Source organism: Oncorhynchus gorbuscha, linkage group LG20, assembly GCF_021184085.1.
Source record: "Oncorhynchus gorbuscha isolate QuinsamMale2020 ecotype Even-year linkage group LG20, OgorEven_v1.0, whole genome shotgun sequence".
NCBI classification, from domain to species: Eukaryota; Metazoa; Chordata; class Actinopteri; order Salmoniformes; family Salmonidae; genus Oncorhynchus; species Oncorhynchus gorbuscha.
The window spans coordinates 25,966,601-25,993,520 of record NC_060192.1 but is presented as its reverse complement, the minus strand read 5'-3'; the positions used below and the strand labels follow the sequence as shown (position 1 = coordinate 25,993,520).

The following is a 26,920-nucleotide window of genomic DNA, read 5'->3' as shown; positions in this document are numbered from 1 at the left end:
TGGTAGTGGGGACTCCTTGGTGGTCTTGCTATCTCAGTAGGTACTTAATAAAGGACTACCCTGGTGACATACGACAGGTGACTAAACCTGGGATACTTAGCAGCACCAGCAACCAGCCTGTACAACTCAACAGTCTCTACTCTACTCCTTATTTGAAATTTAAAAAATGTTGAATGGCTGAAATCAAAGTGCAGAACTATAACGAAGAAAAATATAAACGCAACATGTAAATTGTTGGTCCCATGTTTCATGAGCTGAAATAAAAGATTCCAGAAATGTTCCATACGCACAAAAAGCTTATTTCTCTCAAATTTTGTGAACAAATTTGATTACATCCCAATTAGTGAGCATTTCTGCTTTGCGAAGATAATCCATCCACCTAACAGGTGTGGCATATCAAGAAGCTGATTAAACAGCATGCTCATTGCACATGTGCACCTTGTGCTGGGGACAATAAAAGGCCACTCTAAAATGTGCAGTTTTGTCACACAACACAATGCCACAGATGTCTCAAGTTTTGAGGGAGTGTGCAATTGGCATGCTGACTGCATGAATGTCCACCAGAGCTGTTGCCAGAGAATTTAATGTTAATTTCTCTACCATAAGCCACCTCCATCGTTGTTTTAGAGAATTTGGCAGTACATCCAACCGGCCTCACAACCGCAGAGCACGTGTAACCATGCCAGCCCAGGACCTCCACATCCGGCTTCTTCACCTGTAGGATCGTCTGAGACCAGCCACCCAGACAACTGATGAAACTGAGGAGTACTCCTGTCTGTAATAATGCTCTTTTGTGGGGAAAAGCGTATACTGATTTGCTGGGGCTGGCTCCTCAGTAGATGGGCCAGACTCCCAAGTGGTTGGGCCTATGTCCTCCCAGGCCCACCCATGGCTGTGCCCCTGCCCAGTCATGTGAAATCCATTGATTAGGGCCTAATGCATTTATTTCAATTTCCTTATATAAACTGTAACTCAGTACATTCTTTGGAATGGTTGCATGTTGCATTTATGTTTTTGTTCAGTGCAATAGTCCGATCACATAAAGAATGTATTCTACAATCCTTTCATTTGGCAAAAAGTTTGTCATTTGATCTGATCTGAAATCTAAATTATTTCAGGAAATCATATTCATGCTGTAAATAAATACCTATACGTTTTTGAGAATATACTATTTTGCAGAGCAAACCATTAAGTATTGTAATCACAAGCACTTGACAAAAGAAATATATGAAATCTCTTGGGAATAATAAATAAAGATACTAAATCAAGGAGGTTCAGTGCTAAAAAGGATCTTAGCTGGCTTAAATAGAATAGTGGCTTAGAAAGTGATACAATTCAATATAACCTTATTCTCCTTTCATCAGATATAGGTGGACTGTGCTGATCTGAAGTGTCAGTCTTATTTAGAGTCACTTTACAAAGTGACAGAAATATACTTCATTTTTCAGTTACAGCATATGATATTCTCACAAATATCACGGGAAGAATATATTATTTAGTGCTTATATCAAAAACACCACAAATCTAGTCTGTTTGACATACATTTTTTGTAAAACTATGTAAAATATTTAGTAAACATTTAGAAACAGTAAAAAGTATGGTCTTGTAGACCTAATAATCATTGTACAGTAATACAAACACTGATCGTCCCTAAACGTAGTGAACTATTACAACAGACCCGTACGCATGATATCAAAGGTTGTGACACCCATAGAAACATGTCGTCAATAGTAATAACACTTCTAAAAATGATCAAATCATACATTTCACGTTAGCCTATTATTTACTTAGTTTGTATAGTTTGTAACAGTACATGTTATGAGGCAAAACATGATTAATGAATCCTCTTTGGAGGAACTTGGTCAGTCACTTTACAAATTCTAGTCACACAATCTGCATCTCTTACGAATACTTCTTCTATTGTACATCTATGACACGTTAACAACGTCCATTTTTCTTATTGCTTCGTTCATAGTACCTTACTGACAGTTCTATGCTCCACTGTACCCCAGCACTGCTACACATTTGCACAAATGTACACACTGTATCACCACACGACAAGGCAATGTCAGCTAGGGCATACATTAAACAGACACGGGTGTTCCGAACGTAAGGTCAAGAAACCAGGATTAGTCTACTGTATTATTTTTCCATTGGTCACTGCTGAACATTAGTTGTTGCTATGTATTAAAACACCAAACTTCGGAAGAAAAAGGTTTGTGCTATAGAAAAGACTGCTGTGTGTGTGTGTGTGTGTGTGTGTGTGTGTGTGTGTGTGTGTGTGTGTGTGTGTGTGTGTGTGTGTGTGTGTGTGTGTGTGTGTGTGTGTGTGTGTGTGTGTGTGTGTGTGTGTGTGTGTGTGTGTGTGTGTGTGTGCGTGTGTGCGTGTGTGTGTGTGTGCGTGTGTGCGTGTGTGTGTAGGTTCTTCTATCCTTGAGGGGACCTTAAAATCCCCAAGAGTCAACACAAGTGAAACAAGGAAAATTGTCCCTCGTTTAGGATTTATGTTTAGGGTTACAATTAAGGTTGTAATTAGGGTAAGGGGCTGGTGGTTTATGGTTAGGAGTTATGGAAAATAGTGTTTTGAATGGAAATGTATTTTAGGTCCCCACAAGGATGGAAGAACACAACGTGTGTGTGTGTGTGTGTGTGTGTGTGTGTGTGTGTGTGTGTGTGTGTGTGTGTGTGTGTGTGTGTGTGTGTGTGTGTGTGTGTGTGTGTGTGTGTGTGTGTGTGTGTGTGTGTGTGTGTGTGTGTGTGTGTGTGTGTGAGAGAGAGACTGACTGGCTAACTATCCGGAAATCCCCACAAGGAAAATTCTCCCTTGTGGACATAGGCTATTTAGGGTTAGGGAAAATTTTAGGTCCCCACAAGGATAGTAAAACGTGTGTGTGTATTTGTGTACAATGTCACCCAAGGATATCCTGATTGTGGAACATCACATGTTAACTGTAGCACGATGTAGCTGAGGCTGGGTTTTTTTTGGCTTTAGGACAGAGTATGTCAGGGAGACAGAGGACTCCTGGACGTGGCAGCTGACAGGAAGGCAAATCAGGGTTGACCTTCGACCCCAGCGTCAGCCTCACATCTGCCCAAAGAAGATGGAGCAGAGCAGGAAGATGGCATAGAGTAATATCAGCCCCAGGCCCAGACGGCGGTCCAGCTTCCAGTGGTTCAGATGGACACTCATCACCTGGGAGGTAAGAAGGGAAGAGGGGGAGGTGAAGAGAGAACAGAGGATGGGCAGATGGAGAGGGGTTTAATGGAAATGGGAAAGAAAAGTTGCATGAGGTAAAGAAAGGAATAGCTTGGCTATGACTGGGTGATTGCGTAATAGATGGAGCCACACAATGAACTTGTCTAGCACCGGTATGGTGATACTGATGGTTTGTTTAAATAGCAGGTTAGGAGAACTAACGTGGCAGGTTACGACTAACGTGGCAGGTTAGGAGAACTAATGTGGCAGGTTACGACTAACGTGGCAGGTTAGGAGAACTAATGTGGCAGGTTACGACTAACGTGGCAGGTTAGGAGAACTAATGTGGCAGGTTACGACTAACGTGGCAGGTTAGGAGAACTAATGTGGCAGGTTAGGAGAACTAATGTGGCAGGTTAGCAGAACTAATGTGACAGGTTAGGAGTAACTTGGCAGGTTAGCAGAACTAATGTGGCAGGTTAGGTGATGGAGGTATAGGTAAGGAAAAGGGTTATAGTTAGGCTAAGCTAAAAAATGCTACAGTGGTCAACAACTTGAATCCCTGACAACTAGTTGGAGCTGTGGTAGCAACAATGGTACAAACCATCAGTATCATAACACCAGAACCACACGCTGCTCCAGAAAGACTGTACTCTACTCTGTCTCGTCTGCCGGCATCCTGCTTGTGGTCCATAACAAATATCTTGTAAAAACCTTCAATACCAGTAAAACTATGATCATACTGTGTTTGTGGTGTGTAAGAAAAGACTTGTAAAAAGTGAAGCACCAATAGAATTGTGATACGCGTGTGGCATATGGCCTGTAATGTGGTTAAATGATGCTCAGAACCAGATGTCTAGTGAAACAGTAACTGATGGTGACAGGAACGCATGCGCACACACTTACTGTGAGGAAGACAGAGGCCAGCAGCAGGACGACAGAATACACCAGGCCCTTGTTATTGATGTAAACCTGTGAGGAAGAGGAGGATGAGAGGGGTCAGATGTCGGTGATTGTTAAATGTCCATAAGAGAGAGAGAGTTTTAATGAACCCACCAATGATCCGTTGTCCACCACCAGAGTGCGCAGAGCCCAGGGAAAACCCAGCCCCAACAGGATGTCAAAGATATTACTGCCAATGGAGTTAGACACCGCCATGTCCCCCATACCTGAGGAGAGGGGGGGGGAGTAAAGCAGTCTACACTACACCACCAGGACGTCAAGAGGCTGGTCAGGAATCTGAAGATGAGAGGAAGTTGAAAAGAGAGGATGACGGGTACCTTGCCGAGCTACAATGAGGCTGGCCATGCAGTCTGGCACACTGGTGCCCGCTGCCAGGAAGGTGATGCCCATGATGTAGTCTGGGATGTCTAGTGTGTAGCTGATGATGGTGACCTGGTGGGCACACACAGCTAGATCAGAGACAGAGACACCACACACACTCACCCTCTCAATATTATCCTACAACTCCTGGAACATCCAATATGACCTTACGGCTCTGCTGTGGGTCCTTACCATCCACACCATGAGGTAAGAGAAGATGGCTATCCACAGGGTGGAGGCCACGAAGGTGACCATGAACCAGCGGTGCCAGCGTGGGTACACACAGTTAGGCACAGTGCAGTACAGCAGCAGGCCCAGGGGCCACGAGATCAGCCACTTGACCCGCGCACAGCAACCCCCTGCCATACACACATGAACAACAATATACTGTCGGTCACAGACCAGAACATACCAGAGCCGACACCCACTTTGTTTTCCTCAAATGCAATTCCAGCGAACGTCAGGGAAATTGTCTGTAGCCCTTTACACTCGTACCCGTATGTATACGGGTTGAAAATGGCAGATTTGGGCACTAATAAGCGCTAAAATTGGAAAGCAGTGACTGTACAGTAACTTGTTATACACGATGTCAGAGGTCTGGCTCTGCGCTTCACAGCTCTGAATGGGTTTTGCCTGACAGCTGTTCTGAACTTGAGCACCGCGCACGACAAGGAGTTGCCCCCATAACTCCCGCTAATTGGGCAACTTTTACACATTTTTTGTTGTCTAAGTGAGGGAAATGCCGTATATATTACGATGACTCAATGTATTTTGAGAGATGAGGCGTTGAGGAGTACAATAAATTCCGCGTTGATGCCAAAGACAAACAATCCAAACGCCTGCGAGTCCAAATGTGCACTTTTTCAATAAATGTGCAAATCATTTTCAAATCCTAAAACTCATGTCAAATACCGTGTCAACGTTTATGACCACTATGCTGGATGTAGAGTTACAAGATTATACACGCCGTCATACCCGTGGTTTTTCTGAACAGTATGTGGAAGGAAATGTACTGCTGCACACGCACCTGACCGTACTCATGACTCCTTTCTATGAGCACCAAAACTACCATCTGTTTTGTTAGGCCTTGTGAAAGCCTAACACCAGCCTAACAAGACCAGATTTCCTAACTAAGTCATGTTGTCAATAGAACACGCTTTCAAATCATGCCCACCTGACCCAGGTTGCGATTTACAATGGATCGTTTTTTTGGATTGCGTAAACAACAACCGTAATTGTGTGATGGCGGGGATGCAGGGTTGTGTTCCAAATTCAACTACTACACGTGTGCTTGCTCTAGTTTCTCACAGCTAGGAAAGATAGAAAAAAAAAGCACCTTAAAGTGATAAAAGTGCATTGAAATTGCGTTGCAACTGTGCACACTTTGGAGAGGCGAGTGGCCACTTAGAGATACTTCAAAAACCTTGTAATTGGTTTTGTCTTACGTTGCACCTACCCCACATTTTATAATGTTACTGAATGTATCCAGAGTATTTTCAGATTTTGTTATATCACCTGGCCACTGCAGAGGCCTGAATGGCCCATCATCATCATCCTCCTCTTCCTCAGCGTGACAGCCCTCCGCTCCTGGCTTCTCCCCCCCTGCATCCCCTACCCTGGCCCCGTCAGGGGTCTGCTTCTCCACACTGCCCCCATTCTCCAGACCTCCAGAGCCCAACCCCTTCAGAGGGATGCCCCCTGCCACTGGGCTGGCCTCCCCGTCCAGCTGGCTGTTGGGACTCCTGATTAGCCTCTGTCTCTGTGTAGGAAAGCGAGAGAGAGTGTGAGAGTGCACATTAGTTCTCCATAGTGGCTAATGTAGCCCCTTGTTGATGTTCCTCCAGTCTTGAGTCCAATACCTCACTGATGAGCACACGGCCTGCCATGGTGAGCCTGGTGCGAGGGGAGAAGTGGGGGCTGATCATTATGCGCAGGCCGGCCTCGGAGAAGGACAGCTGGTGGGGGTTGAGGATCAGGAGCTCGTCCACCATCACCACCGGAGGAGACTCCTGACCCTGGGGCTGTCCTGCAGGGTGAGGGAGGGATGGGAAGAGGGGTAACACTTTACCTAAAGCCAAACAGGCAGGTATAATGCATGATGATGTTGTTATGATGCACTGTGAGACTTGTAATGTAACAACAAATCAATAACAGCCACAGCTTCTAACACTCAGACAGTGAGAGCTGAAAGGAGCTCCAATCCAGACAGACCTTTCCTGAGCAGCACCATGTTGGTGTTACAGGTGAGTCCGTCCTCTGCCATCTCCTCGTCTCTGAGTCCCTCACTGACAAGGCAGCACTGACCCGGGCCCCCAAACCGACGTTGCACACATCCCCTGATCTGGGAGTTGAACCTGAAACCACAAAACAGCTGACATATGAGAAACAGCACAAGCAGACACTAGCTACATGCTCTGTGGCTTGAGGACTCTTGTGAGAGGAGTTTCAGCATACTCACTTCATGATAAGAATGTAAACTCCATACATGGTCATTAGGAGCACGGCCTCCCACCTACAATCAGAGAAATACGCGGCTCAACTACCACCTACAACCAGTAAACAGTTCAACTACCACCTAAAACCTGCAAACTGCTATTTTACTGTACTTTTACAATTCTGACGTGTAACATTGAGACCTTTGGCAGCATTAATCATGATAAAACTCACCAGACAACTTTTGCATCGTATATAACCTACAAAGAGAAAGTTAACACATTAAAATAGTCAAAGCTGCATTTCATGCCATCATTTCACTATGTACAGGCAGATTATACAGCACTGTAATTGTAGAGCACAAGTAAGCTACTATATACTGATTGTGTGGTCTTAATTTCCCCTCCTCCCTCCCTTGTCTGGCTCACCAGGATGAGAGCCAGCACAGAGAAGATGTAGTAGGTGGAGTCCCTGAACAGAGACCACCACGTCAGAACCACCGTCTGCAGAGGGGGAGGAGCCACACAGAGAGAGATTCCACTAACAGACAACCAACACACAGCTAAATCAAGTTGAAGTCCTCAGGTTCACTCAGCCAGTGCATGTGTAGAATCATTTCTAAATTAAGTTTCCATGTATTTATGAGCTCTTCAGCCATAGCTAGCTACACTGTTAAGACCATAAGGTGTGTAGTTTTTGGCAGGTCTGTACCTGGCCCGCAAAGATGCCACAAACACCAATGATGACCAGGATGTTGAAGACCGCTGAGCCCACGATGGTGCCGACCCCCACGTCTCCTTTAGTGATGAACACACCTGAGATGGAAAGAGAGGTGTGGGAGGGGCTGTAGTGACAATGACATTTTAGTGGATGAAACCAACGGTTATCTCAATGTGTTCTATACGTTGATGTAGAATGAAAGACTATTCATATTGACTCTGCTGACATCATATGGATATGTGTGGCATTACATGATACACAAACATGCTCATTTGGATGGTTTGAAGATCCATGGCAAGATGGTGAAAGTTATTGGCCATTTGTATCAGTCAGTGTTGGGCATAATGTATAGTGTGTATGATGTGAAATACAGAGTGATTAAGAACTGACCAATGAGAGAGGTGAAGAGCTCTGGTGCTGAGCTTCCTGCAGCCATGAAGGTTGCCCCTGCCACATCCTCACTGAGCTGCAGGTTCTGACAGGGACAGAGACAAGGGGAACATTCTCACACAATCATAATACATGGTCATGATGTCTTTGTAGAAATACATGATAACAGAAATCCTCTTCAGCCTGTCTTGCACAAAGTTTATATTTAAATGTGTCAACTAAAAGTAGTAATAAAAAAGTGATAAAAAGCAGCACATGGTGCCTCCTTCTTCCTGTATCCTGTACCTCCCTGTATCCTGTACCTTCCTGTATCCTGTACCTCCCTGTATCCTGTACCTTCCTGTATCCTGTACCTTCCTGTATCCTGTACCTCCCTGTATCCTGTACCTCCCTGTATCCTGTACCTCCCTGTATCCTGTACCTCCCTGTATCCTGTACCTTCCTGTATCCTGTACCTTCCTGTATCCTGTACCTTCCTGTATCCTGTACCTCCCTGTATCCTGTACCTTCCTGTACCTTCCTATATCCTGTACCTCCCTGTATCCTGTACCTCCCTGTATCCTGTACCTTCCTGTATCCTGTACCTCCCTGTATCCTGTACCTTCCTGTATCCTGTACCTCCCTGTATCCTGTACCTTCCTGTACCTTCCTATATCCTGTACCTCCCTGTATCCTGTACCTCCCTGTATCCTGTACCTTCCTGTATCCTGTACCTCCCTGTATCCTGTACCTTCCTGTACCTTCCTATATCCTGTACCTCCCTGTATCCTGTACCTTCCTGTATCATGTACATTCCTGTATCATGTACCTTCCTGTATCCTGTACCTTCCTGTATCCTGTACCTCACTGTATCCTGTACCTTCTTGTATCCTGTACCTCCCTGTATCCTGTACCTTCCTGTATCCTGTACCTCCCTGTATCCTGTACCTTCTTGTATCCTGTACCTCCCTGTATCCTGTACCTCCCTGTATCCTGTACCTTCCTGTATCCTGTACCTCCCTGTATCCTGTACCTTCCTGTATCCTGCACCTCCCTGTATCCTGTACCTCCCTGTATCCTGTACCTCCCTGTATCCTGTACCTCCCTGTATCCTGTACGTTAATTGGTTTTGTTGGTTTTCTCACCTCTGATATTTTCTCCAGGGAAGGGACAAAGTAGTCATCACAGACAATAGCAAGAGCATAGAACATGTAGATAGCCTAAAAGATACAGCGAGAGATGAAAATAGAGATACAATCTGTAAGGATGTGATAAGGAAGTGTTTAAGTTATTCAGTTCATTTTGGCAGGTGTACTTCACTATGATTGGCAGATAAATGATATTAGGAAACATCTGAACAGATGGATGTGGCTGCAAAACTGCAGTATCATGGTATCATGGTTGTTTTGTGAGGTGTGTTAAACAGGTGTGTTTTCTGCGTTGTGTGTTATGGGACACTCACACACAGCACATGTAACAGCACTGCTCCTCCTTTCAGCTCCTCCTTGGTGAAGATGTCTTCTGGAAACTCATGGATGGCTCAGGGAGAGAGAACAGTACAACGCAGTTAGACACAGATCCTACCTCTCTCTATCGAGGGGGGGGAGAATGGAGGTGGAAAAGAGTCAACAACAGCAGAGGGGGAAGGAGAGAGGGGGGAAGGAGAGAGAGGGGGTGGAGGTGGAAAAGGATAGTCAACAACAGCAGCAGAGGGGGAAGGAGAGAGAGAGGGGGGGAAGAAGAGAGAGGGGGGTGGAGGTGGAAAAGGATAGTCAACAACAACAGCAGAGAGGGAAGGAGAGAGGGGGGGAATGGAGGTGGAAAAGGATAGTCAACAACAACAGAGGGGAAGGAGAGAGAGGGGGGAGAGGGGGGAATGGAGGTGGAAAAGGATAGTCAACAACAACAGCAGAGGGGGAAGGAGAGAGAGGGGGAGAGGGGGGGAATGGAGGTGGAAAAGGATAGTCAACAACAACAGCAGAGGGGGAAGGAGAGAGGGGGGAGAATGGAGGTGGAAAAGGATAGTCAACAACAACAGAGGGGGAAGGAGAGAGAGGGGGGGGAATGGAGGTGGAAAAGGATAGTCAACAACAACAGCAGAGGGGGAAGGAGAGAGAGAGGGGGGAATGGAGGTGGAAAAGGATAGTCAACAACAACAGCAGAGGGGGAAGGAGAGAGAGGGGGAAGGAGAGAGAGGGGGAGAATGGAGGTGGAAAAGGATAGTCAACAACAACGGCAGAGGGGGAAGGAGAGAGAGAGGGGGAGGAGAGAGAGAGGGGGGGGAGAGAGAGAGAGGGGGTGGAGGTGGAAAAGGATAGTCAACAACAACGGCAGAGGGGGAAGGAGAGAGAGGGGGGGGGAGAGAGAGAGGGGGGAGAGAGAGAGGGGGGTGGAGGTGGAAAAGGATAGTCAACAACAACGGCAGAGGGGGAAGGAGAGAGAGAGGGGGGAGGAGAGAGAGAGGGAGAGAGAGAGAGGGGGTGGAGGTGGAAAAGGATAGTCAACAACAACAGCAGAGGGGGAAGGAGAGAGAGAGAGGGGGGTGGAGGTGGAAAAGGATAGTCAACAACAGCAGAGGGGGAAGGAGAGAGAGAGGGGGAGGGAGAGAGGGGGGAGAGAGAGAGGGGGTGGAGGTGGAAAAGGATAGTCAACAACAACAGCAGAGGGGGAAGGAGAGAGAGAGGGGGGAAAGGAGAGAGGGGGGAGGAGAGAGAGGGGGGAATGGAGGTGGAAAAGGATAGTCAACAACAACGGCAGAGGGGGAAGGAGAGAGAGAGGGGAGGAGAGAGAGAGGGGGAGGAGAGAGAGAGAGGGGGAGAATGGAGGTGGAAAAGGATAGTCAACAACAGCAGAGGGGGAAGGAGAGAGAGGGGGGGGAGAGGAGGGGGGAGAATGGAGGTGGAAAAGGATAGTCAACAACAGCAGAGGGGGAAGGAGAGAGAGAGAGAGGGGAGAGAGAGAGAGGGGGGGAGAGAGAGGGGGGTGGAGGTGGAAAAGGATAGTCAACAACAGCAGAGGGGGAAGGAGAGAGAGAGAGAGAGGGGGGGGATGGAGGTGGAAAAGGATAGTCAACAACAACAACAGAGGGGGAAGGAGAGAGAGAGAGGGGGGTATGGAGGTGGAAAAGGATAGTCAACAACAACGGCAGAGGGGGAAGGAGAGAGAGGGGGGAGGGAGAGAGGGGGGAGGAGAGAGAGGGGGGTGGAGGTGGAAAAGGATAGTCAACAACAGCAGAGGGGGAAGGAGAGAGAGAGAGAGGGGGGTGGAAAAGGATAGTCAACAACAACAACAGAGGGGGAAGGAGAGAGAGAGAGAGGGGGGTGGAGGTGGAAAAGGATAGTCAACAACAACAGCAGAGGGGAAGGAGGAGAGAGAGGGGAGAGAGAGGAGGGGAATGGAGGTGGAAAAGGATAGTCAACAACAACAGCAGTGGGGGAAGGAGAGAGAGGGGGGAATGGAGGTGGAAGTGGAAAAGGATAGTCAACAACAGCAGAGGGGGAAGGAGAGAGAGAGGGGGGTGGAGGTGGAAAAGGATAGTCAACAACAACAGCAGAGGGGGAAGGAGAGAGAGAGAGAGGGGGGTGGAGGTGGAAAAGGATAGTCAACAACAGCAGAGGGGGAAGGAGAGAGAGAGAGAGGGGGAATGGAGGTGGAAAAGGATAGTCAACAACAACAGCAGAGGGGGAAGGAGAGAGAGAGAGAGGGGGGATGGAGGTGGAAAAGGATAGTCAACAACAACAGCAGAGGGGGAAGGAGAGAGAGAGAGAGGGGGAATGGAGGTGGAAAAGGATAGTCAACAACAACAGCAGAGGGGGAAGGAGAGAGAGAGAGAGGGGGGATGGAGGTGGAAAAGGATAGTCAACAACAACAGCAGAGGGGGAAGGAGAGAGAGAGAGAGGGGGGAATGGAGGTGGAAAAGGATAGTCAACAACAACAGCAGAGGGGGAAGGAGAGAGAGAGAGAGGGGGATGGAGGTGGAAAAGGATAGTCAACAACAACAGCAGAGGGGGAAGGAGAGAGAGAGAGAGGGGGAATGGAGGTGGAAAAGGATAGTCAACAACAACAGCAGTGGGGGAAGGAGAGAGAGGGGGGTGGAGGTGGAAGTGGAAAAGGATAGTCAACAACAACAGCAGAGGGGGGGGTGGAGGTGGAAAAGGATAGTCAAACAACAACAGAGAGAGAGGGGGAATGGAGGTGGAAAAGGATAGTCAACAACAACAGCAGAGGGGGAAGGAGAGAGAGAGAGGGGAGAGAGTGAGAGGGGGAGAATGGAGGTGGAAAAGGATAGTCAACAACAACAGCAGAGGGGGAAGGAGAGAGAGAGAGGGGGAGAGGGGGGTGGAAGAGGATAGTCAACTACAACAACAGAGGGGAAGGAGAGAGAGGGGGTGGGGAGGAGAGAGAGGGGGGAGAATGGAGGTGGAAAAGGATAGTCAACAACAGCAGAGGGGAAGGAGAGAGAGAGGGGGAATGGAGGTGGAAAAGGATAGTCAACAACAACAGCAGAGGGGGAAGAGAGAGAGAGGGGGGGGAGAGAGGGGGAAGGAGAGAGGGGGGGATGGAGGTGGAAAAGGATAGTCAACAACAACGGCAGAGGGGGAAGGAGAGAGAGAGAGGGGGGGGAGAATGGAGGTGGAAAAGGATAGTCAACAACAACAGCAGGGGGAGGGGAGAAAAGAGAGAGGGGAGAGAGTGAGAGGGGGGAGAATGGAGGTGGAAAAGGATAGTCAACAACAACGGCAGAGGGGGAAGGAGAGAGAGAGAGGGGAGAGTGAGAGGGGGGAGAATGGAGGTGGAAAAGGATAGTCAACAACAACAGCAGAGGGGGAAGGAGAGAGAGAGAGGGGGGAGAGGGGGGGGTGGAAGAGGATAGTCAACTACAACAACAGAGGGGGAAGGAGAGAGAGAGGGGGTGGGGAGGAGGAGAGAGGGGGGAGAATGGAGGTGGAAAAGGATAGTCAACAACAACAGCAGGGGGAAGGAGAGAGAGGGGGGAATGGAGGTGGAAAAGGATAGTCAACAACAACAGCAGAGGGGGAAGAGAGAGAGAGATGGGGGGAAAAGGAGAGAGAGGGGGAAGGGAAGAGAGAGAGGGGGGATGGAGGTGGAAAAGGATAGTCAACAACAACGGCAGAGGGGGAAGAGAGAGAGAGAGAGGGGGAGAATGGAGGTGGAAAAGGATAGTCAACAACAACAGCAGAGGGGAAGGAGAGAGAGAGGGGGGGGGGGGTGGAAAAGGATAGTCAACAAACAACAACAGAGGGGAAGGAGAGAGAGGGGGGGAGAGAGAGAGGGGGAGATGGAGGTGGAAAAGGATAGTCAACAACAGCAGAGTGGGAAGGAGAGAGAGAGGGGGGGAATGGAGGTGGAAAAGGATAGTCAACAACAACAGCAGAGGGGGAAGGAGAGAGAGAGAGGGGGGAATGGAGGTGGAAAAGGATAGTCAACAACAACAGCAGAGGGGGAAGGAGAGAGAGAGAGAGAGAGGGGGGAATGGAGGTGGAAAAGGATAGTCAACAACAACAGCAGAGGGGGAAGGAGAGAGAGGGGGGATGGAAGTGGAAAAGGATAGTCAACAACAACAGCAGAGGGGGGTGGAGGTGGAAAAGGATAGTCAACAACAACAGCAGAGGGGGGGGGGATATGGAGGTGGAAAAGGATAGTCAACAACAACAGCAGTGGGGGAAGGGAGAGAGAGAGAGGGGGGAATGGAGGTGGAAAAGGATAGTCAACAACAACAGCAGAGGAGGAAGGAGAGAGAGAGGGGGGTGGAGGTGGAAAAGGATAGTCAACAACAACAACAGCAGAGGGGGAAAGAGAGAGAGAGAGGGGGGTGGAGGTGGAAAAGGATAGTCAACAACAACAGCAGAGGGGGAAGGAGAGAGAGAGGGGGAATGGAGGTGGAAAAGGATAGTCAACAACAACAGCAGAGGGGGAAGAGAGAGAGAGAGGGTGGGGGGAATGGAGGTGGAAAAGGATAGTCAACAACAACAGCAGAGGGGGAAGGAGAGAGAGGGGGGAATGGAGGTGGAAAAGGATAGTCAACAACAACAGCAGAGGGGGAAGGGAGAGAGAGAGAGGGGGGAATGGAGGTGGAAAAGGATAGTCAACAACAACAGCAGAGGGGAAGGAGAGAGAGAGAGGGGGGGTGGAGGTGGAAAAGGATAGTCAACAACAACAGCAGAGGGGGAAGGAGAGAGAGAGAGGGGGGGTGGAGGTGGAAAAGGATAGTCAACAACAACAGCAGAGGGGGAAGAGAGAGAGAGGGGGGGGAATGGAGGTGGAAAAGGATAGTCAACAACAACAGCAGAGGGGGAAGGAGAGAGAGAGGGGGGGTGGAGGTGGAAAAGGATAGTCAACAACAACAGCAGAGGGGGAAGGAGAGAGAGAGAGAGAGGGGGGATGGAAGTGGAAAAGGATAGTCAACAACAACAGCAGAGGGGGAAGGAGAGAGAGAGGGGGAATGGAGGTGGAAAAGGATAGTCAACAACAACAGCAGAGGGGGAAGGAGAGAGAGAGAGGGGGGAATGGAGGTGGAAAAGGATAGTCAACAACAACAGCAGAGGGGGAAGGAGAGAGAGAGAGAGAGGGGGGAATGGAGGTGGAAAAGGATAGTCAACAACAACAGCAGAGGGGGAAGAGAGAGAGAGAGAGAGGGGGGGGAATGGAGGTGGAAAAGGATAGTCAACAACAACAGCAGAGGGGGAAGAGAGAGAGAGAGAGAGAGGGGGAATGGAGGTGGAAAAGGATAGTCAACAACAACAGCAGAGGGGGAAGGAGAGAGAGAGAGAGGGGGGGGGGATGGAGGTGGAAAAGGATAGTCAACAACAACAGCAGAGGGGGAAGGAATTCAGAGTCTTGCGCTAATCTGACAAAATGGATGTCATGCCGCTCAAGACCAAAAGCAGAACAGCGTCATCAAGCTGCCACATTGGTTTGTAATGACATTGCTTTCCTGTCCCTGGATCATCATCCTTCTTATGATAAAGGACAGATACACGCATCGTAATAACACAGCAGGCCTTCTGGAAGAATTAATGACAATTTCACCAAATTGCTTTCCAGGTCCAATCCTTTCTGAAGGAATACAATGCTATATCAAATGTAATTGCATTTGTCACATGTGCCGAATACACCAGTTTTCGACTTTACCGTGAAATGGTTACTTACAAGCCCTTAACCAACAATGCAGTTTTAAGAAAATATAGTTAAGACAATATTTACCAAATAAACTAAAGTAAAAAATCCCAAAAGTAACACAATAAAATAACAATAATAAGGCTATATACAGGGGGCACCGGTACCGAGTCAATATGCATAGATAATAAACAGCGAGTAGCAGCAGTGTAAAAACAAAGTCTATGACTTGGGTAACTGGAGTCTTTGACAGTATATAGCTGAAGGAGGCACCTTGAAGGTTTGTTCCTCAACAGTCCGAAAGGAATTGCTGCAGCTAAGTGTCAGGATCTGGCTCAGACTCCAAGAAACCATACTTATCCGCCTGACACACAGCAATCTAATAACTGATCTCCTATGGAATTGCTCCCTCCACGCAGCCAGACACCTGTACAGGCTAGCAGATGCTGCCCCCCTGGGCCGTGTAGAGACAGAGGAGCAGAGGAGCAGAGCTCTGATGAGGAGGTGTGTGGAACAGCTGGTTCCTGCTCCTCCAGTCCTCAGGCGTATGTGAGAGTGTTAGTGAAAGCTTCCCCTCAGTTCCCCCCAGCACGACGAGCAGAGGAGAGGAGGCTGCAGCCTAGAGAGCACAGGGCACTGCTGCTAAATCAGTACTCAGACGCAGGGGAAAATGAACTTTAACAACTGGGGAGCCCAAACCTATTAATAGACCTGCTGCTTTGAGACAGGCAGCCCTGGGTAGCCTATACAGCCAGTCCCACAATGCACGCTGTCTGACGCATGCTGCACGACTCATTCTACACCAAACACACTTCCTATAATATACATGCTACACATCACATGATGTATGACACACACCACCAAACATAGGCTTCATGACATATACTACACAGTATGCCCACTACACGCCATCAGCTGTGCTGTGATTCTATGACAGCATGCCATCCTGAAGCTTCTCCCTGTAGATTAGAAGAGCACACCTCTCATGTGATCAAGGCTATTCGATTTTGATCCTTGAATCTGTAGTGTGAGGCAGAGAGGAGAGGGTGCCATATGGTCTAGAGATTTGTAGGATGACAGTGTGCTTCTATACAATGCCCTTCTATACTGTGTATGTGTACAACATATGGTTATCTAATGTACATCTAGCGATGTAATCAACATTCTGAATCTGAGCCTCAGAGGGTGAAGTTCCCTCTCTCTGCCTCTGCTCGGCTTGTACTTCCACCTCCCAGAGAACTGTGGGGAAAGGAGATTATTTTATTTTCTGACCAGCTGTTGCACTGGGGCAGGACCTGTTCACTAAACCATCCCAGCTTAGTATGTCAACTTTCTGTCAGATTGTCATAAGAAAGAGTGAGACAGCATCTCACTAAAGAACGTGGGTACACATCTGCATGTTATCAGTGTGAGGACATCTGTGCTGTAGTTGTGGTATTATTATCATTTTCTGTTGTCCTTATCCTATAGCTGTGTTTTGGAAAGCAGGCCAGATCTGGATCCTTCCCCAGGTCCCTGGGACATGTAGCCCCAATACACAAGGCCCCAGTTGAACGTGTCTATGCAAATGCCGTGCTGAAACATGCGTCTCAGATGAACGTTTTGATGGGTTGCTTCGGTGAAAGCAGTTGCCATGGAGACCCTCTCCCTGGGGACTGTAGTTTGTTGACGGGCGGCAGTGGTAAGCCAATGACGGCTGAGCGAATGGTGAGAAAGGGGGAGGGAGGGGAATGTGTGTTTACCATGGTATTGGCTTATGAAATATGAAAAAAAGAGAAATGATAGGCAGCTCTGGAAAGAAATTTCTAAAAATATGTATTTTTCCTTGCCAACCCTCAGGAGAGGTCTGAGAGAGCGAAAGCATACGAGACAGTGTTGGCTAGGAATTGTATTTGTGAGGATGCTCATCCTCTGTTCCCTTTACTAGGCTTTTGTCACAGGACTTAGGTTTAAATCAGATTTTGTGATTTAGTGACTATGACAGCTAGTGACCCCTCTGCAAGAGCTGCCTCAAGGGCAAGATTCATGACAATAAATGCAAACCTGCATAGATCTCTCTCTGAGACACTAGATCTTATCATTATTCACACTGTGAATGGGCTTGATCTTATTTCATTTCATTGCTGATCCAATCAAGTAACTAGAGAAGGGTTCAAAATGGACATGTGATGTAATATGTGTGTGTTCCTGCGTGTGTGCGAACCCATAAGTATGCTTGAGTGTGTGTCTAATGCCATATCAGTCTGGATTAAAAGTGAACCCCCAACTAAATTAAACCGCTAAAGCTGTGAGATGATCTCCACTTGAGTCACTCTGCCGCAAGGGACTTAAGAGTGTGACCGAATGGCAGGCAGAGGGAAGGAAATAAAGAGATGTTATTGATTGAAAAAGCTGCAGGGTATCTTGGAGTCAAGCTAAGGTATTGAGTGAAACACAGAGCAAAGTAGTCTCACGCACCAACAGAAACAGCACCACTACATAGACTGAAACCACTACAACAACCTTTTTTTAAACCCCTTTTTCGTGGTATCCAATTGGTAGTTACAGTCTTGTCCCATCACGGCAACTCACATACAGACTCAGGAGAGGTGAAGGGGTCAATCTGCACTGCTTGTTGACACATTGCTCAATTAACCCGGAAGCCAGCCGCACCAATGTGTCAGAGGAAACACCGTACAACTGGTGACTGTTGTCAGCTTGCAGGCGCCTGGCCCGCCACAAGGAGTCGCTAGAGCACGATGGGAAATCCCGACCGGCCAAACCCTCCCCTAACCCGGACGACACTGGGCCAATTGTGTGCCGCCTCATGTGTCTCCAGGTCACGGCCGGCTGTAACAGAGCCTGGGATTGAATCCGGGGCTGTAGTGATGCCTCAAGCACTGCGATGCAGTGCCTTAGACCGCTGCACCACTTGGGAGGTCCTCACTACAACAACCTTGCATTTTTGATCCTGAATCAAAACATTTCTTAGATTTTATGACATAGTTACGAAAGGCCGACAAGAGCAAAAATAGTCAAAGCCAATCCAACCACACAAATCTCACCAAACCTCAATAACCTTTATCTGACAAAACACTGGCTGAAATCATTTGAAAAATCCTCAGGAGACCTACAGTGGGAGAACAATCAATAAGCTTTAGTCCCCCACAGGAGATTACTCCACCTGTTCAGACACATCATATGGAACTATCCATCGTCTTAAAGCGTCAAGTCTCAATGTTATGTTGGTGGCCTGGGAAACAAAGGAAACTGCTGCAGTAAAACAATTAGAATTCCACCACTAATACCCTATCTGAAATGAAGACGGGTAGCTGTGAGCCACATTTTCGGTACAACCACACACAGAGCAGTCGGTGAGTGATCTCCATCCTTAACCTAGGACCTTTAAGTCATCATCAGGAACCAATGGGAACTCAGAGAGAACAAGGGTTCTAGAGAGACGGGATGGGAGCTAAGGATATTCTCCCCAATTTACAAAGACTTCAGACAAAAACACAACTACTCCCATGTTTAATGGTTGCATTTAGTGCCCATTTGCTTTATTTGACAGCCATAATAAATTACTACCCTGACAAAACTCAAGGTCTTGTGAAAATAAATATCATTCGAGTATCTATCAGATTCTCTTTTTCAGTTCTCTCCTGCAGCCACTAAAATATCTCTGTGGAAAAATAATCCTCAAACCGACTGGCTCTGTTGCTTGCCGAATAAAACTAATGCATAAAAAACACAAGCCATCGTTATTTATTCGATCTGGATCGTTGAAACGTTGCAGAGAGCACAATAAAAATGTAAAGGTAATTTCCGACTGAGCCAACATCTGCAGCATGTACCATGAATACCGTCTCCACTGATACGGGAACATTGTCTTTATATGTCAATCACACTGTAACGCTGAACTTACACGATACGGATTGAATAGAGCCCTTATTAAAATGCATGGGCTTATCTTCCCCTGGTCTATTTTTAGCTCGATCTGGTTGTTCATTCTGCCTCGGCACTTTGAATGCTTGAAAGACAGAATTATCTGGGTTTCAAAATGTAGCATTCAGTTGCTTAGCAACGCTGGCCTCAAAGGGTTCTCGACTGAAGCCAGACGCTGCCATCTCCATCTCGTTATACAGCGGGGGGACGGAGAGAGAAAGAGAGCGAGCGATTGAGAGAGATAAAATAAAGTGAGATATAGCAATAGACGGGAAAACCGCGGCAGATAAGTGGTAGGGGGTACTGAAACCTCACTTCCGCTATCCCCAAGATAATATTCCTAGAGGTCTGTCTGAGCTGGCCGTTTGGATTATGTAATCATTAGCAGTTACAGTGAATAGGGGATTTACGTGAAGATAAAGATGAGTAGCCTGCCCTGTGCTCTGTAGCCTAGGAGTAGTGCAGCTCTGAAAGACCTAATGTCATCTACCTGCCCACAGATCCATCAGCCTCTTGTTTTACAACCTGTATTTACCTTATGACTCATAAGGGAGTTGTGTCCTTGTCAAAGATACTGAGGGAGGTCTGTTTGTAACAGAAAGACCACACATCAAGTGCTTGCTTTATTGGTGTTGCAGGTGCACATATTGCATTAATAGTTCTCCTCTGCCATGTGTAAATCTAGAACGATTGTGGCAGGTCAGGGAGATAGTGGTGTCTAATGCAGTTCATACATTTTCATATCGCAGACTGAAATCACTACACCGTGCATTGCTCAGTCCTGTCGTCCTGCTGCAGAGATCTCCCTCGCTGTCTTCTACCCCATGTCCTCCACTGTGTTTACTTACTGTTTATATATTTCCTTGATTCTTCCATTGCAAGTCTGGCATGGCGCTCTAACCCCTCCAGACAGAACCTTTCCTCTGGCCCGGCAGCCAAGTTTGAGACGCACAGTTTACAGAGCACCGATTCCTGACAACCACTGCACTGCAGCTTCGGCCCACATGACCTTTTCAGTTAACCCGCAGAGGAGAGCCAAGGTTCACCAGCATATACACACAGCACTAACCGCCTTCCCAAAACACACACACACATTAACACACTAAGTCACATCTACACATCTTAGACACTCCTGGAGCCCCCTCAAGTGTTCCACACAGTTTGGGAAATAAATATTTAGTCAACAGACAGTTTGTGCATCGATGTGTCTTCAGGACTTGTAGGGCTCCTATACTTGTAGGGCTCCTATACTCCTATTCCTGTACTTATTCAGCTAACGCGAAGGAGAAGACTATTGAGTACAGAGATACTATACAGTTTGAATGGTCCCTGTCAGCTGCTATTCTCTGAGGAGACAATCATATAAAGCTGTGTGCCAGAGGACATGGTAGGGAACATACACTTTTGTCTAGAATGGGGATCAGGGTCCTTCAGTGGAGGTTGAGGTGGGAGAGATGTTTGGGGCTGTGAGGCTGACTCACCTGGTCTAGGAAGGTCCAGTGTCTGGTTGTCTTCTGTCCACTCCTCCTGCATCAGCCTGCGTCTGGAACGAACTGGAACACCCCCCTCTTCTGGCTGAGACCCAGACGACTCCGGCTCTATTGAAATGTAAGTCAACTGATTTGTAATTTGTGTATTTTATTGCACTGAGACTCATCAAAAGACCGGTCCAAAGACAAAACACTATCTTATTGGACACAACATCGAAAGGCTTTGTGTTTTAGTGCAGATGTTACAGATAATAAAAATACAGTCTTGAGGAAGCAACCGGAGAGAGTCAGCAGAGGAGATCATGTCATCTTTTATGAGCACACTCATAAGCCATTCATCATGTCAGCACTGCAATCTCCTCACGGAGTAAATCCCTGTACCGTATCTCTCTGTTGATAGCCTATCTCTTTATTTGGACATCCGCTATTAACCACTATATATGGAAGGACAGCATCAACAGTGAGGACCTCCACTGATGTACTGTATCTGTGTCATTGTCTCCTGAAACACATATATAACTGCTGCCACTCACTGAGATCTCTGTCCAGAGCAAAGTAGACCAGAGCAGACATGTGCAGATCAGACCAGAGCAGACCAGACCAGAGCAGACCAGAGTCCGAGCAAACCAGAGCCCGAGCCCGATCAGACCAGACCAGAGCCCGAGCAGACCAGAGTAGAGCAGACCAGACCAGAGCCCGTGTAGACCAGACCAGAGCAGACATGTGCAGATCAGACCAGAGCCCGAGTAGACCAGACCAGAGCGGATTAGAGCTGACCAGAGTCCGAGCAAACCAGAGCCCGAGCCCGGTCAGACCAGACCAGAGCCCGAGCAGACCAGAGTAGAGCAGACCAGACCAGAGCCTGTGTAGACCAGACCAGAGCAGACATGTGCAGATCAGACCAGAGCCCGAGTAGACCAGACCAGAGCGGGTCAGACCAGACCAGAGCCCAAGCAGACCAGAGTAGAGCAGAGCAGACCAGAGCCCGAGCAGACCAGAGTAGAGCAGACCAGACCAGAGAGCAGACCAGACCAGAGCCAGCCAGCCAGGTGGGGGCCATTACCCTCTACTCAGGTTGCTTGATCGCTCTCTGTGTCCAGTCTGTTTCATGATCACTTACCGCTTTGTTTTACTCTACAGTCCAATCAACATGTTGCACTAGGTCTGAGAGTGGGGATGTGGAGGCTTTCATGTGGAGCTGTCAAGAGGAACCTGGGTAATATGAAATTCAAATGGGCCTCTGTCACACTCACAACATGGCCACACATCACAGAACACAGGGCTCCAACCCAGACCCAGACGAAGACTACACTTTGGCCTGAGTCTCGTCTCTTTCTATAGAAGATGTGGGGTTTCACTCCTCAAGATGATCTGTCTGGTGCATTGTTGCTGAGAATTTTCCTGCACAGTAGGATATCTAAATGTGCAGTGTATTCAAGGTTTTAAAAGGCTTCAAAAGTTTATAATTTCCACTTTACAATTGCAGACTTTATTTGCCCTAAGGAAAAATGTATCAACCCCTACAAAAATGTTAATTCATTATAATCCACATAACAGTTCACATTTCCTGTTTCTGCAGGATGATTTTCCTGCTTTATCAAACTGGCTCAAATTAAGATCCTGCATCTGCATGGTCAAGCCTCGAACTAAGCTGGAACTGGCAATCAATGAAAAAGCCTTCAAGAACAATTGCTCTACTATAGCGACTAGTAGGCCTGCCACTAGAATGATGCCGTATGGTGAACATGGCAAATCAATACATTTATACAGTAATACACATCTTGCCGTTTGCCATTACATACATTAAATAATTGTTCATATTTTCCCCCAAGATTAGGCCTATTAGTTAATATATGGGTTAAATGCATCACATCAAACTTTGTCACATGCGCCAAATACAACATGTGTAGTAGACCTTACCGTGAAATGCTGAATACAACATGTGTAGTAGACCTTACCGTGAAATGCTGAATACAACATGTGTAGTAGACCTTACCGTGAAATGCTGAATACAACATGTGTAGTAGACCTTACCGTGAAATGCTGAATACAACATGTGTAGTAGACCTTACCGTGAAATGCTGAATACAACATGTGTAGTAGACCTTACCGTGAAATGCTGAATACAACATGTGTAGTAGACCTTACCGTGAAATGCTTACTTACAAGCTCTTAACCAGCTCTCAACAGTGATGGTAGTTATGAGATAGTGAAAGTTTAGTAGGGAAAACTGAAGAATATGACAGCTATTAAAGGAGAATATGAAAAACATCAGAACACTGGTTGTCAGAAGGTTTGTGTCATAGCTTAATCTATGAATCATTACATGAACTCGTACTCTCTCTCAACCTGAAAATCACAGGACTGGCCCACACAATCTCTCACACACACACACACACACACACACACACACACACACACACACACACACACACACACACACACACACACACACACACACACACACACACACACACACACACACACACACACACACACACACACACACACACACACACACACACACACCTCTTGATTAAATCATTTTACCTGACCATCTGTTGTTTCATAGCTGAGTATTTGAATCCATCCTCCGAGAGGAAACCAGGAGATCTAGAGCAGTAGAACCAGGTCTGTAGAGAATAGGGCCCCTAAAGGCTAGATCCCTCAAACTCAACTCTGGACCTCGAAGCCAGTTCCACTGCCTTTTTTTCATTGTTCCCCTCTAATAAGGGACTGAATTAGGCCTGGAACACCAGGCGTGTGCAATTCATCATCAGGATGAACAGACAACCAGCAGTCTCTGGACCTTGTAGTGTAAGAGTTGAGTACCATTGGGCAAGATGTTGACCATGCGCTGTTCACACAAAGGATATGAATAACTGCATGTCATCAATGTTCTCTTAAGTTCATACACTCATCCCTTTACACACAGTTTATATGCTTATCTATTTTCTCACTGTGGTGCAATTCCAATCATCCGTCTTCATGTTACTTAATGCAATGCTTGATAGGGATATGTATTCTCTAGGTTCCCTCAGAGTAATTGGTTCGACTCTAGAAGGTTCTGTGCAGGTGATTGCCTGAGATGAGAGGTTCTGTGAGGATACCAGGCTCGAGCAGGGGGGTGATGCCAGCAGCATACCACCCTGCATCCCACTGCTTGCCTCTGAAGCTAAGCAGGGTCAGTCCTGGTTGGTCCCTGGATGGGAGACCAAATGCTGCTGGAAGTAGAGTTGGAGGATAAAACAGACACAAAAAAGATCCCAGAGCAGTGATTGGGGACATTGCCTGGTGTAGGGTGTTGTTTATTGGATGTGATGTTAAATTGGTGTCCTGACTTCTGTGCTCACTAAAGATCCCATGGCACTTATCATCAGAGTAGTGATGTTAACCCTGGTGTCCTGGCTAAATTCCCAATCTGACCATCATGGCCACCTAATCATCCCCAGCTTCCAACTGGCTCATTCATCCCCTGTAATTAGTCACCAGGTCATTGCTATAAATGAGAATGTGTTCTCAGTCAATTTACCTGGTAAAATAAGGGTTAACAAAAAAATGATGCTGAAGGTTCAATGTGACGCACAATCTAGGTGCTGAATATTGGGGGATGGGACATGGGAGGGGATCATACAGTCTGTTGGCTCCAAATCTCTCTCTTTCATCCCATACAGCCTATTATCAATATGGTTACATAATGATTATTTTGCGAGAAATTAAATAATATTGGATATTTAGCCGATGGCAGTATTTAATTGTAAATTTAATTAATGGAGAATGTGAATGAGCTGACAGATCGATCATTTCCACCCTTAGGTATTATAATACAATCGGTGAAGATATAAACATGTCCTAAAATGTTTTCAACTTCAAAAGGAATAGTAAAACATATGTAATGCTAAAAAACACCCCACATTTACAAGCAATAATATACGTTAATTGACATTATGCAAAATGTACCCATCATTATTCCTTGTGGAAACGCTCACCTGTCACGTGCGCGACCTGTGCGAGCCAAATGACCGCGAGAAGCCCAACTCCACAGCAGCAGAACCGCTGGAAGGGCCGCCGTCTCCCTGTCTGTACAGCCGCCTTCATTCCGAAATCGGACCCTCACCAGTCAAAACATATCCGTTGCAGTTACGGTCAGGTCGGTTTCCACTTTTCACAGCTTAATTGCACTAGGCTACACTTTAACTTGAATGTCAAGTTAGTTGATTGTGTAAACCAGTGCTAAATCCTCGCAGACTGTAGCCTACTCAATTCGGATTACAATATTTTATCCTGCCAAGGCGCACCGTGACATCCATGCCTTGAGATCACACAAGATTACACAAGAGGAGTAGGTGGATGCAGAAGTGATGACAGCATTTACAGCCTTCAGATCAGTAGACAGATTGAAAGGTCGGCGACAGCAGAATCCGGTACAAACACGAGAGTTGAGGGGCTGGGTAGCGGTACGGTCTTTCTGCCTTGACACTATTACCACTCTGGTTGTGAAATCGTGTCGGTCGTCGTGTTGTGCGCTGTGTTCGTGTGCGCCACTAGGCGGCGACATGCTCGGCGTCATTCAATGCATAGAGTGCAACAAAACAAAATCCTAACAGACTGTGCTGAGCCAATTTTCTAAGATAGCCTATATCCTCAAGCAACCAGTGTGGCAATTTGTCATCTGAACATAGTGATAGAAATTCTTCATGAGCTATGAATTTTAGGCCAAGGCTACTACTGTGCTACGGTAGTCAAACAACAAGAGTGATGTGTTTGGCAACATGCAAAGTTGGCCCGGTTTTAACATTTCACAGACATTATATCTGAAAAGGAGAAAGCAACCCCCCCCACACACACACACACACACATTGCTACACATCACCTGAAACTCTCTCTCTCTCTCTCTCTCAATTTGACACACACACACCAGTGCATGCTGTCTATGTTTACAGAACATCGGTGAGTCAAACCTGCATTAAAGTTAAGCTCTTGAGCTACGGTATGTCTGACACGTTTTGCTCTGGCCCCTAGTGAATATTCTGCCTGCAAGCACCAACCCCAAATAAAGACATAAGACCTAGTATTGTTGTCATCAGCCCTTCTCCAGGTGTCAGGCCAGGGAAGATAAAGAGCTTCACCGCGGCTGGTGTTTAGGAAAGCTTTCCAGAGGACAAAGCCCAGGGAAGTGTTTTTGTTATGTTGTCTTGGTGTGTTACGAATCACACTTGTGTGGATTTGAGATTTGGAAAATGTATTTGCATTACTTTACTGTATGCTCTCAGGAAGACATTTAACATAGTCAAACACAGGCCTTAGTTTGCTGTAGAGTTGACTCTGTGTGTATGCACATGCATGAGGAGGCAATACATAGTCCATTCCATTAAGTAAACACTTCCCTTCATTTATTTAGTCCTACTGTCATGACACCATGTTGTCACTTTAGTTTCACATGCAGTAAAACTGCTCAGACTGATGGTAAGGCTTTCCATGCGAACATTTTCATTCCAAAACACTATATATACATTTTCTCAAATGTTGGGAAATTAGCTTTTATTATTTAAAGAACTTTTGAAAGAGATTAGTGTGTTTTTTTTCACTATCAAATCATGGCATGTTCAATGAAAGACAAGTATTTGTTTAAATCTATCACTTGATGGTTTCATTTCAGAGACACAAATAATCATTTTGGGGGGGAAAATGCTAGGTTTTACACAGTCAGATGTAACAAATAACTACATTTTTTAATGAATAAATGTACAAATTATACATTTCTGGCATCAATATTTAAGACATGAAAATAAAATAAAAAATATGGTCATATGAGATCTGTAGAACATTTACAGTGTAGTCATTTAGCAGAAACTCTTATCCAGAGTCACTACAGTAGGGAGTCATTTAGCAGAGGCTCTTATCCAGAGACACTACAGTAGGGAGTCATTTAGCAGTATCTTATCCAGAGACACTACAGTAGGGAGTCATTTAGCAGAGGCTCTTATCCAGAGACTCTACAGTGGGGAGTCATTTAGCAGAATCTCTTATACAGAGACAGTACAGTAGGGAGTCATTTAGCAGAGTCTCTTATCCAGAGTCACTACAGTAGGGAGTCATTTAGACACTACAGGGAGTCATTTAGCTCTTATCCAGAGACACTACAGTCATTTAGCAGAGGGAGTCATTTAGCAGAATCTCTTATACAGAGACAGTACAGTAGGGAGTCATTTAGCAGAGTCTCTTATCCAGAGTCACTACAGTAGGGAGTCATTTAGCAGAGGCTCTTATCCAGAGACACTACAGTGGGGAGTCATTTAGCAGAATCTCTTATACAGAGACAGTACAG

General features: G+C 46.6%; 1 protein-coding gene across 1 annotated transcript; it reads right to left on the bottom strand.

Annotated features, from left to right (window-relative positions):
• Positions 1-643: 643 nt before the first annotated feature.
• On the bottom strand, positions 644-25,174 carry LOC124007395 (sodium/potassium/calcium exchanger 3-like). Its single transcript, XM_046317909.1, has 17 exons — positions 24,582-25,174; positions 20,584-20,700; positions 9,504-9,580; positions 9,187-9,261; positions 8,063-8,147; positions 7,664-7,767; positions 7,381-7,455; positions 7,187-7,212; positions 6,978-7,031; positions 6,731-6,873; positions 6,379-6,545; positions 6,035-6,278; positions 4,712-4,878; positions 4,477-4,591; positions 4,253-4,365; positions 4,103-4,168; positions 644-3,193 (listed from the first exon to the last, which is right to left on the bottom strand). Exons 1-17 carry the CDS (start codon positions 24,688-24,690, stop codon positions 3,083-3,085), a joined length of 1,848 nt encoding a protein of 615 aa, XP_046173865.1. The 5' UTR covers positions 24,691-25,174; the 3' UTR covers positions 644-3,082.
• Positions 25,175-26,920: the final 1,746 nt, after the last annotated feature.